This window comes from Poecile atricapillus, chromosome 1 (genome assembly GCF_030490865.1).
Source record: "Poecile atricapillus isolate bPoeAtr1 chromosome 1, bPoeAtr1.hap1, whole genome shotgun sequence".
Classification (NCBI taxonomy): domain Eukaryota; kingdom Metazoa; phylum Chordata; class Aves; order Passeriformes; family Paridae; genus Poecile; species Poecile atricapillus.
This window is the reverse complement of record NC_081249.1, coordinates 16,033,361-16,045,367: the sequence shown is the minus strand read 5'-3', so window position 1 is coordinate 16,045,367 and position 12,007 is coordinate 16,033,361. Positions and strand designations below refer to the sequence as shown.

Sequence of the window (12,007 nt, the reverse complement as noted above, 5' to 3'; positions counted from 1 at the left end):
AAGAAAATTATAATTATACGAAATTAACACCAAGTGATGTAATTGCAGGCCTGAACCCAACTGTTTGATTTGCTGACATATTTGTCAGTTTCACTCTCAGTATCCAAAAAGAACACACTCAGTATGACAACAGGGTTTTATCACCTCAAAAAAAATTTGAACCACGTCATTTTAATATTAGTTATTTTTATTTAATTTTCCATATTTCACAGGAACTTACTCAAGAGTCATGTTTAAAAAACTGAATGGCTTTTTCTGCTATTTTCAACTACTTTCTCACTACATTTTGCATGATGAGTGTGTGCCCAATGAAAATGTTTAACAAAACCTTTCCAAGCACTACTGTATTACAGTGGGTATCATTCACCATTAGTTTTATTTACTCCTGTGCACGTTCACATGGCTACAGTGCTGTTAAAGAAATGTGATATGCATTTTATCTGAAATCCATGAGACAAAAAATGAGCAAATACAATTTTTCTAAATAACATGCCATACTTTGAAGTCTCAGCTCAGGAAAAGAAATGGTCCTCTCCAAGGAGTAGAAGCAGATTCCTTTTTCTGAATAGCATATAGCTCTCTCTATAGTTCCACAGTATGTCAATCCAGTTCAAAGTTATTTTAAATAATAATCTTGCCTTCCCTGTCTTTGCTGCAGACAAGAGGGTAATATCTTAGCATTCTCATTAAAAATGCAACCATGGAACAATTGATAGAAATCGTTTACTAGAAATGCCTTTCTTCTTACCTTCTTAAAGAATGCTGCAGGTGCCATTTCAGCTCCATTGAGAGTTCTTAAGAGAAACATTGGCCAAGAGGATGCATTCATCTGGAACCCTGAGGACAAACAAAAAAACAAACACACACCCCTACTTTCAGTTTGTAAAATACAAGAGGAGAAAAAGGTTATAAAGTCTGTTTTACCAATGCCTCATGCCCTCTATTTCAGACTTGGCCAAAATAGAAGTATCTAAGAAGAAATTAACAAATTTAAGAGACTAAATTGCTGTAGCTGCAGAAAGCTGTGTGATTCATTTCTTTTCTGAGGGACTTCCCACAAAATCCCTCATCATAACATCAGGTACTACAGATTAATTTCTAGGATTTAATGACATGCAAGTCCTAGTACAGCAGACCATTAGGTTGTCTCCTACACTATCTGGTCCAGTAGAACTTCTGTGGCAAAAGTACCTAGCTTTCTCTTCAGGTTCTAGCTAATTTATTGAGAAGATACTTTTTTATTTTTGAGAATCTTGCTATTCTTTCACCAAACCACAGACAAAAAACCAGCGCAATTGGTTTTTCTCCCTCTCTCACTATAATAAATACACAAATAGCCATAAAAACAAATAATACCTAAGAGTGAACAAAAAAATGGTAGTTCTAATAAATCATGTATCATACGGAAAAACATAAACCAGACAGTCTATTTTATTATTCTTCATAATAATAAAATCAATAAAAATCATAAACAACAAATTTGTTTAGATTAAATACCTTATTCAAACAGAACAAAGGTTTGGCTGAAAACCTTCTTATCCCAGGTAATCTTCCCTCACAATCAACCACTTTCCAGTTAAAAGATAAAACAAAACAAACAGAAAATCCTTTTGCTTTCTTTGCTTTCCAAATGAATGTTTTAAAGTAATGAGTAAGATAACAGACACAGTGGACTTTTTTTTCTGCTTCTTTAGCAGTTAGATTCTGGAACAGTTCTGCAGAGAAACAGACATAATACAGCAAATCGAAATTTTTTCCACAAAGCAAATAGTACCATAATCTGCCAAGAGCTCATGAATTCCTTCATAACTGATCTCTAACAATTGTCTTAAAAATCTGTTACTGGAAAAGTGGAATATATCTGCAACTCCTGAACAGTTAAATAATTTAGTCATCTAAAATTTGATTATATGCTATAGTGGTTCTTTAGCTCATAGCTTTAAGCTATCTTCAGTAAAATAAACAGTTTTCCAGCCAGAACTACCAATGCAACACTTAAATGAATCCACAGCTCCTGTGTGATAAATGGTGTCATAATTCGGGGAGTACTGAGCTGATTGTCAGGTCTGGTTTCATAACCAGAGTCTTTGTAAAACCTGAACACGTGTGGTTACTGGAACCCAATATTCCCAACTAGGTAGCTCAGAAAAAGATATACAAGCAAGACAGAGGATTAACAACTAAACAATAGTTTCAATTAACTTCATTTGGCCTTTAAGTTGTCCTGGTAAAACCAGACCAAATGCTATCTGCAAAGTAATTTGCTCAGAACATTAAGCTCTCAACAAAAAAAAGCTCATCTTTGGAAAACAGAGGCTGGAACAGGAACACTTTTGCAATAATCACTTTCTCAAAACCCTTATGCAACATGCATAATTAAAGCCATGTAAAAATCAGGTAGGAGGGACTATTTTAGTTGGTTATTATGATAGAAGTGGAACATTAGTATCCAGAAGGTTCCCTACTACTAAAGAAAAAAAGAAATCCGTTGGTTAAATTTCTAACAGGAGGTAATTATACACTCAATTAGCTCCCAGCTTTACCCAGGAACAGGATGCTGCAAAACTGCCAAAAAGGCTTTTTCAAAAATTTATCTAGGTATGCCAGAATGTTTGATTGCTGGAACTTAGCCTATCTCTAGAAAAATCTAGGGCAGGAGGGATAAAATAGTGGCACTCATGTTCTTTTCTGAATAACCAGCAATTCAGAGCACAGGTAAGCTTACATGCCTGGGTGCAGTGAAAAGCTCCTTGTTAGGTGCTGTACTGCAGGCAGTCTGCCCACATAAGAGAAAGAAACAGAATCTGAGGAGAAGGCATTGACCTTTCCACTGATCGTCATGGAAAGTTTCTCCTCTTAACGAATCAACTGCCCCCATCACAAATAACCAGAGCTGTTTTATTCATCACTCTTAGAAACACATTTTAAAAACTGCTGTGCTCCTGAAACCATATTTTAAACACTGTACAAGTATACAATTGAAGGAACCTGTAAACTGTTCCATTTTTTATACTGGTATCACTTCATTCTAGAAGGTTATATCAAGAACTTCAGAGAAGTTAAACCGAGTAACTTCTTGAAAAAAAAGAAGGAAAAAAAAAAAAAAAAAAAGACTTTCCCCCTGATGTCAGGAATTTCCAGTGTTTTCATTCAAAACTTCTATATATCCATTGGAAAGAAGGGAAAAAAGCCCTTCTGGGCTCAAGCTGTATCTATGAGAAGCAATATTTTCCTACACTGACACCATGGTTGCTTCTCATCCGTTTCTGAAGAGCACAACAGCACAAAAATCTACCCTTATAATCTATGTGAAGTGTCTTAATGGTTATGTCAACTGTTCCTCTGTCTCTCTACAAGCAAATCAAGATTCATACTGTAGTGAAATATTTTTCAGTTCATCTTTCAAACAGAAAAACTGGAAGTTGCTTCTAAAGCAGGATAACAAGCTTTTTGAGAGGCTACTGAGAGAAAGCATACCTATCCTCACTAAACTGCCAGTGAGAGTTCTCTAGCAATTACTGATGGCACCAAACCAGATCTAGGTTCATAACCACAAGATGGAAAAGTGCTCAGGTAAATTTTGGTCATTATTCTTCCTTATTCTTCCATCCACTATTCTTTGTTTTTTTAAAAGCAAGACTATTTGCAGATCATTGTGAAACCTTTAAATATTTCCATAAATAGAATTTTAAGCTATTGACAAATACAGTACAAGAATGCAGATCTAAATACACAGGTTAATCACAGCAAAGAAAGGCAATGTCACATTTTACTACCTCTAGCGGTTTAGTCCAAGTTATCTCTGCCCGTTCACCAGGTAACAAGGAATTGCTTTGTAGAATTCTCTATTTAATAGACTAAATCCAAGCACTGTTTCTCAATTTGGGGAGACACAATGTTGTCACTCATACTGCTCATGGAAGGCAAAAGAAGTTCAGCCTGGTATTTCTAAGCATAGGAAAGCTATGCCTTGCTCATAAGCATTCATTGTGCTCAAACCAGCCATGACAAACTGATCTGCCATTCCTGAACATATGTTTATTTGAGGCAATGAGAATATCACGCAGTCTAAGCCTGCAGTTTGCTAGAGTTCTGGAGTGCTCCTTTTACTACCTCAGAATAAAAATTCAGAGCAGAATGCTGCAATTCTGCACTAGCCCACCTTATGCTGCCTGTCCTAGAACACAATCAATTTGCTTGGTGCCCAAGGAAACATTTGGACTGCCCTGCAGGGGCGTGCCTCCAGCAGCCCTGCTGAGGCTTCCCAGTACCCTCTTGTGAGCTGCTCAGATGCACTGATGAAGAGTAAAGGGACAACTTGGCTTTCTCCAGCTCTTTCCGAGGGCTCCCAACAGGAGTGTGCACGGCATCATGCTACAAGACACTGAAAACACACACGTAAGGCAGGCTGTGTGTGAGGGAACATTTATAGAATGGGCACATTTAACATTAAGGGCCTATTGAAAAAAAAGCAACAACAAACAAAGCTGCTTATTCTTATGTCAGAAGAATGAAAAAATAAGAAAAAGCCACAATTCACTTAGCCAGAATTACTTTACTTACCTATTTTTCAATTAAATAATGGTTTGGTGAAATGTTCATACCATTGAATTTGCCAAGACAAAAAGATAAATTTGACTTCCTGAAAGCAATACTCCACACACATTTATTCAGCAGCTTTGTTACTTACCAAGTGGAGGCTGGAGCATGCCCCCTTTCTTTTCACAGGTCCCAATGGGCTGTATGTCCGAGGAATCCACAAGCCTCCAGAAATCATTTTTGTTGTCACTTCCATCCAGCCGCAACCTTAGCCTGGCACCAGTGATTCCAATTACTGTAGCTATACAAACTGAGGTAACATTGCGAGGATCGTGCGCTTCCAGTTTCATACCAACTTTGAAATCATTCTTGGGCGGAATTCTGGACTGCAATAAAGGGCAAAAGACTTTTTCTTATTATTGTAAATATTGCTGAATTTATCAGCCAGTAAATATACAGCTTTATTTCTTCCAAATTTATAAAAAAAATGATAAATATTAAGCTTTTAAACTTTGAGTGTCTAGCAGCAAGTCAGAAAAGGCAACTGGGTAACCCACCAACTGCATAAGCGTGATTGCTTTCTAAAAATATACAGATGCTAAGAAGGGTAACAAGGGAATCTTTATGAGGATAAGAACATGAAGTGAATGGAATACAAGGACATTAGGAAATATGACAATTCAACTCAAAAAAACCCAAAAAACCAAAACACAACCCAAGACACAAAAAAAATCCCAACCACAGGGTTTATTAGCTTCCATTCAAAATAAATAATTATCCTCATTGTAGTAATATTTTGGAAATTTAAGCAAAATTTGGACCCTTCTTTATCAAAAAATGCTTACATTACAAAGAAAGAAGACAGGAAAAGGAGTTTGTGTTAAAATTTTAAAGAAAGAAAGCAGTCCTAAAGTTGTATAAAACTTCTGTGCTAAGACAGAAACTATAGCTTGTGCTTATTTGTAGAGAACTGAATATAATCACAAACATACAATGCAATGCCAATTTAATTAGCACAGGGAAAAGAAATGTGACAAATGCAATTTGGTCTTTAGGCAGAACTTTTTGCCACATGTTACAGATGAACAAAGAGGGTATTTTTTACTCATATATCAACACACTATGGGCAGAGATTGACTGGATTGCAGTCTGATTACTTGCCTTCTGTCATATTGCAGGCAAGGACTTCACCTAATGATGTTCAAAGCCTTATATTAGCACTAACTGGGATGGAATGCTTCTCACTATCCTCTTTAATTGTCTCATCATTTCCAGCCTAAATTTTAGTGATGGAATTTCTGGCCAACACTATAATTTAATTTATTTTTGCACCTTAGCAAATAAAACCAAAAGCTACAACTGACCCTTTCTCAGTACCATTCCAACAATGTAAATAAGCACTTAAATTTCTCTTAAGAGTTGATGACTATTCTCCTATCACCCTGGAAACTCTTTTCTGCAACTCCTCAGTACAAAGTTGATTTTGAATACAGACACCAAGAACTGTAAGCAGCCTCCCCCATGGCATTTAAACCCAGTAGTCACCCCATCCAAACTAACACAGTCTGACTTCTAATCCAGGAGTCACGTTAAATACCCAAAACCATGGCCATTCACACTCACAGGATTCCTATGTCTCCTTATGCTTGCCTGACCAAGTCAGGTGAGAATCTCACAGCAGGCAAAGTGCACTTACCTGTCTGCGGACACAGGAAAAGACAGAGAAAATCTGCTCCTGCAACAAGTTTTAGCAGTATTTTTTCTCCACCACATTTAAATGTCTAAAATACATCTTGTTCTACTTGCTGTAGTATGTAGGTGCACTATTTACAATACACCCTAGATCAAGAGCAGAAGTCCTGGAGGAGCCTGAGCCCAAAAGCCAAAGAGGCGAGCAAAATTCAGTGAGCATCTGCCACTGCTACACTCAGACAGCAGGCTGGCTGAAAGGGGAGCCCAAGCATATTAAATTTAAAGGGCAATTCAATTTCAGGATATTGCTTGTCAAGCTGTTATTTTGTACAACCAGGAAAAGCAACAGAAATTGAGAAATTGGGGAGTTTGCTTCTTTGTTTGTGGAAAAGGTGAGCTTGTTTAAATACCAACAATTCAAGGCATTCTATGAAAAAGGCAAGTCCTCCATGCTAGTTTGGCTTTAATTAAAATAACAAAACCTCTCTCAGTAACAGCTTTACTTTAAGTTCTGCTCAAATCACAAAGGACTGAGGTTTTACATTTAAAATTTTCAACTGCTTGGGAAAAAGTTTTAGGGCAAGAAAAAGGAATATGAAGTGCATTGAAATTTCAAGTAGTTATTAAAAACAACTTAAAGCAACAGATAAAATACCTTCTAAATTAAGATAAATACTTTAATCAATTTCCATTAGCTGTATCTTAATTTATGGTAAAGACTTTAATTTATTGTCCCCCAGGTAATTTTTAATTACCACAAAATTTAAACTTTTAAAATTCCCGCAGGTCACAAATTCTGAATGTAATTGTCAAATTAAGTTTTTCTCTGCTCTTTATTTTCTGGCTGGCCACAGCAGTGTATTTATTTGCATTACACAGAGTAATAACGACATGTACCATTCACATGTAACCCAATAAAAGTCAAATTAGTCCTACACAAAGCACAAGCACTTTAGGTTCTGAAATGTGCAAACATTATGTAGTGAGAGGATCTAGCTCTGCACTTACCACCATTGCATATCACTTTCTACTTAAAGGTTGACTCTTAGAACTGAAAATCTGCATATGCAAATTGTCTTGAAATTTGCTATGCACATAAATTAAAGCTCTTCTTTCCAACTCACACACTCCTTAAGCAATCCAGGTCATTTGGATTTATCTCTTCCAATGCACGTCACCTAAGCACCTCTATTCAAGGCATTATTTGGTTGCTCAGTTCAAACTTCTTGAGCATTATCAGGGACGAGGAAAATGCAAGAAAGGTATGTGGAAAGGCTTTTGAGCAGCTTTCTGCAGTAGTTACGTTCCTTGGAAGCACACACTCTGCTCATGGTTGGTTTTGGTCTGTGGGTATGGCATTAACCTCAGAAAGACCCAGGGACAATATATCACCCTCTGCCTTCACTCAGGAGTTTGAGGTGTCTGCCTTGTGAAAAACACATACTGTGAAATTCTGGAGCTCCACCCAGAGCTATGGACATTAGCAGTTTTAGCCACCTCTCATTGAAAGCAGCATGCGAGGGGCTCTTTGGCCTTTATCCTCATATGCAAAGAGCAAGCTGAGATTCAAGATCTAGTATGAGGAAATGCTACCACCTGTGTTTCTCTCTCCTTATTCTCCATTCCTGCAACTGCTTCAGACTCACCAACTGATGACTATTCAGTTCATGCTGTTTTTTGTTTGTGCCCACACTGGAGGTCAGTATCATTTATAGTACAATCAGACCACCATCAGACCCTAGAAAACAATTTCAGAACATGCCCAAGCCACTAAACTAGACATGCACTGCTTGTCACACCTATTACACATCTATGAACCTGAGCAATCCAATTCCTTAGCAACTATCTTCCTAACAACAGTGAGGGCACACAGACCAAAATGAATCCTATTTAACTTTACATAGACAAGATACACCTCAGCTTAGGAAAACAGAGAAAAAGATGCCTAAAGAGATCGACTCAGTCTCCAGAGGGCTGAATAACTGGAGGTCATTAGCTTACACAAGGTGGTAGATTTAAACTGCATCTGCAAATACATACCAAACCATCAGGTAGGGGGGATCAAACTTGTAGGGTATAGTGTAATACAAAATAGTACATTAAACACCCTTCATTATAAATTCAGTACTTCCTTTGTATTCCCATATAGTCCACTTGATTTTTTTTTTCAGTTTTAGTATCAGTTACCCTTAAGTAGAAAGCACTCTGCTCAGTAAGAGATAAAATTAAACATATTAGAGATTAAGGAAAAAAGTGGTGACTAAACTCTACTACACATACTTTCTAGCTAAACAGAATTGAAAGAAATCTCTCAAAAATGGGGAAAAGACTCCTCTGACAATCAGCCAAATTTTTAATTCTCACTTAAACCATGGTAGAGCTAAGATTATTGAAAAAGAAGTAGAAAACATTTTTGAACACAGACAAGACTATCTGTTTTCATTAACTAGTCTTTTTTTTTAAAAAAAAGAAAACAGAGTTCAAAGATACAATTTTAATGAAACCCTCAAAATTTGGCTTGAGGCAAAAACCAAGAATGAAAAAACTTCCGTAGCTAGTAACTGCCAAAACTGTAAGCTACTGATAACTGCAGATCTAAAGAAGTCAAACAGGAAGTCTACAAGCAGTCTAAATGTGAAAGTTTTTCTAGGATCACCTGTAACAGGCATACATACACACTTGCAAAACATTATCTGGCATACCTGTCTGAAACAATGCAGGGGGGCAGCTACTGATTCAGTCTCTTTCAGATAATCATCCCAATTAAACTGTTCTGGAAGACACAAGATTAAAAAAAAGACCATATACACAGTTTTTTAAAAGGAAACTTAAATGAGGATTTGAGGAAAGGGACAGAAAACCCATCTTGTAGAATACATTCTTTTCAAGAGCAGAATCATTCCCAAATGAAACTCCACCTTTTGAAATACACACAGACCTTGAAGGAGTTTCAAGAATAATGTTAATTTACAGGGGTGAACACATAATAGGCAAAATCAATATAAACTTTCCTTCAATTTTTTTTTTTGTGCTCCACATGCAAAATGATCCAAGTCAGACTATCTAGATTTAATTCTTTGTATAAGGAACTCCCAAGCATCCTTATATAAATCACATTAGCCTTGCTATATCTTATTTCCCTTAACAGAAGAGTTGATATGATAACGTCATATGAGTACTGAGATGATATACATTGAAAAACACAGACACATGGACACTGTTGAAATATATGTTATGAATACTATCCACTAGAAAGCAAAGAGATTAGCACAGTCTTCCAGTTGCATTTTTGTCTCTTTTTATTTGAAGTCACATAAAGGTTTCTTTTTGTAGAATATCATGTAATATGGTATATATAGGTAAATATTATGGCTATGTCAAGTAACAAAATCATGGTATTTTTTCCAGTGTTAACAGCGTCATTGTTTATGTGCATGGGCAAGTGGATTCTGCATTTGATTTGATGGAAAAATATGAAGTATCCACATCGAAGATATAAGTAAGCATATTAATTATTTTAATATAAAGTGTAAGAGAAAAGCTACAATGGCACAGCTAATATTTTTGTTACTAAATTATCTAAGGGATCTCTTTTGCTTATTTTTCTTGTTTGGGCAGCTGGCATCTTTCTGATGTTCCAGAAGAATAAAGCACCAATAAACCCAAAACGATGCAGTGATGCCACCCAGTGGCTCACTAACAGCCACTCACATGGCCTAAAACAAAATCCTTGGGGATGATGGAGACCTTGCTCAGGGTGTGCCAGTAATTCTTCCAAAAATGCCACTTGCCACAGACACTTAAACACATCTCTGCAGTTTTCAGGTGAAAGGAGAAGCAAAGAAACGATCAGAAAATGGCAGCATTTTCCAGCACTCACACACAGCTTCTGTGAAGGATGTGTGGTGGCTCACAGCCAGAGTCTACCTGCAGGAGCACAGCATTCAGCTGACAATATCAAGTGTCTCAAACCAAAGGGAACCATCCCCTGGGCCTGCTGAGGTCCTGGATTTGGTGAAACAGATTCAAAAGGGTACGAGTCATCTGTCCTTGGCACTGGAGAATCCATGTGCTTGTTAGCTATGTGAGAAGTCAGTGACAAGTCAGTAAAATGTCAAAAGCTGTTAATTTGGTGGTCTGGAATATATGCAGGCTGGTAACAAAGACACTTCTACACAATATCTTGGTATTCCACCTATTTTGGAATGAAAATTTTATTCACACATTTATGTAGCAACACTGGTTTTGTATTACCTACAAAACACAGGATACAATAATTTAAGCATATTTTTGTATTTCAGGAAGGCAGAAATAGTTCTTCAGGGCTTTCCCCAGAAAGTACCCTCCAGATTTGTTGCTCTTCTCATTAACAGGCCAATGCAAACAGGAGGATGCAAAAATTAAATACTATGAACTGATAACAAGGTTTTCTCTTACAAAAATTCATTCTGGACTCTAATAATAAAGCTGACACTTCAGGTTGCCTAATGCTTTTATTTAAAAAAACGTTTTTCAATCAGTTTACCTTAGTAAAGTACCCAATTTACATCATTAAATCTAGTCTAAAGAAAAGATTAGTTGTGTCCCAGCTGTCACAGATCTAACATGATGTAAAAGCTGTAGTCATGCATCATAGCCTCACTGTGTTAAGGACTGGACAAATATAGATACTTGAGTGACATTGCATTTACCAGGAGAAACAGTTCACCTCCTCCAAAGACATTAAGTAGTAACATTTCCAAAATTATCTCAATTTTAATAACAGGATGATAAAGTTTGTGGAATCACCAAAAATACACAGGGAAAGAAACAGTTTTTTTTTTTTTCAAGGGAACATTTACTAGAAAGACACAGAAGGTAACACAAGCAGCCAGCTGCAGATAAAGCCAAGACAAAAACAACATTGCCTAGCTCTTTGCTTTAAATCCTGGCTATCAAAAGCTCTTGCATCAAGCAGAAATGTCCTGGAGTTAAAATTAGAAGCTCTCCACCTGTGAAGATATACTGCATTAAATTAGAGCCAAGCTGTCAGAGATGGTGCTAATTATAATTTAATTAGCAGTTATAGAAATAGGAGACACATGTATGTTTGCAACATGTAAGATGTATCTCTAGAAAGATAAGCACATTGAAAACATATCTACACAAAAGCTTCTCTGAGTGCACAGGTAAAGAAGCAATTGTATTATACATATTTCTAATTCTAAAGACCCTGGAAATATGCAGCTTCTGACAACCAGAAATCCTTAAGAAATTAGCTCATACTAAATAATTTAATGTGCATTTCTCTTCACACTCAAATCTGCTGAATTAAACACCTTAAGAAAAGACTGTTATGCAACAACCACAACTTTATAACCCACCAGGATAATGAAAACGAGAGAAAAAGAAAATTTTATGCTAAAGAACAAACCAGCACATAATGGAAATGGAACAAAACAAAACCCACACCAGAAGGTAACTAGAGCTTTTAGAAAATATTCGTTTATAACCAGCATAGGAGTACGGCTCTTCTATAGTGATTCAAAACAAGCAGCAATGGCAAAAAGCCTGACTAATCTAAAAAAGGAGGGACTGAGTTTATGCCACAGTTGCTTGCATTATTGGCACTGACCCATGGGTCAATGACCCTTGATGCTCTCTGCCATGCTGTATCAATACCCTATCACTTCTTGTCAAACCTGCCAATCCCAAAGTAACTCAAGCTAGAAGGGACCCCAGGAGGTCTCCAGTTCAGCCTCCTGCTTCTCCAGGGTTCCATCAGAGTCAATGTGAA

The 12,007-nt window shown here is 36.8% G+C and overlaps 1 protein-coding gene across 6 annotated transcripts in view; it reads right to left on the bottom strand.

Moving 5' to 3' along the window:
• Positions 1–12,007, bottom strand: part of SCML2 (Scm polycomb group protein like 2) — a 71,471-nt gene that overhangs the window by 36,688 nt on the left and 22,776 nt on the right. For 5 of the 6 annotated variants that reach the window (XM_058829259.1, XM_058829258.1, XM_058829261.1 and 2 more), the window contains 3 exons: positions 8,934–9,004; positions 4,691–4,925; positions 749–837 (listed from right to left, as the gene is read on the bottom strand). In XM_058829259.1, the coding sequence (XP_058685242.1) occupies positions 749–837; positions 4,691–4,925; positions 8,934–9,004 (395 nt within the window). Of the gene's footprint in view, positions 1–748; positions 838–1,497; positions 1,623–4,690; positions 4,926–8,933; positions 9,005–12,007 lie in introns of those variants that run through there. The other variant, XM_058829264.1, reaches the window with a different exon arrangement.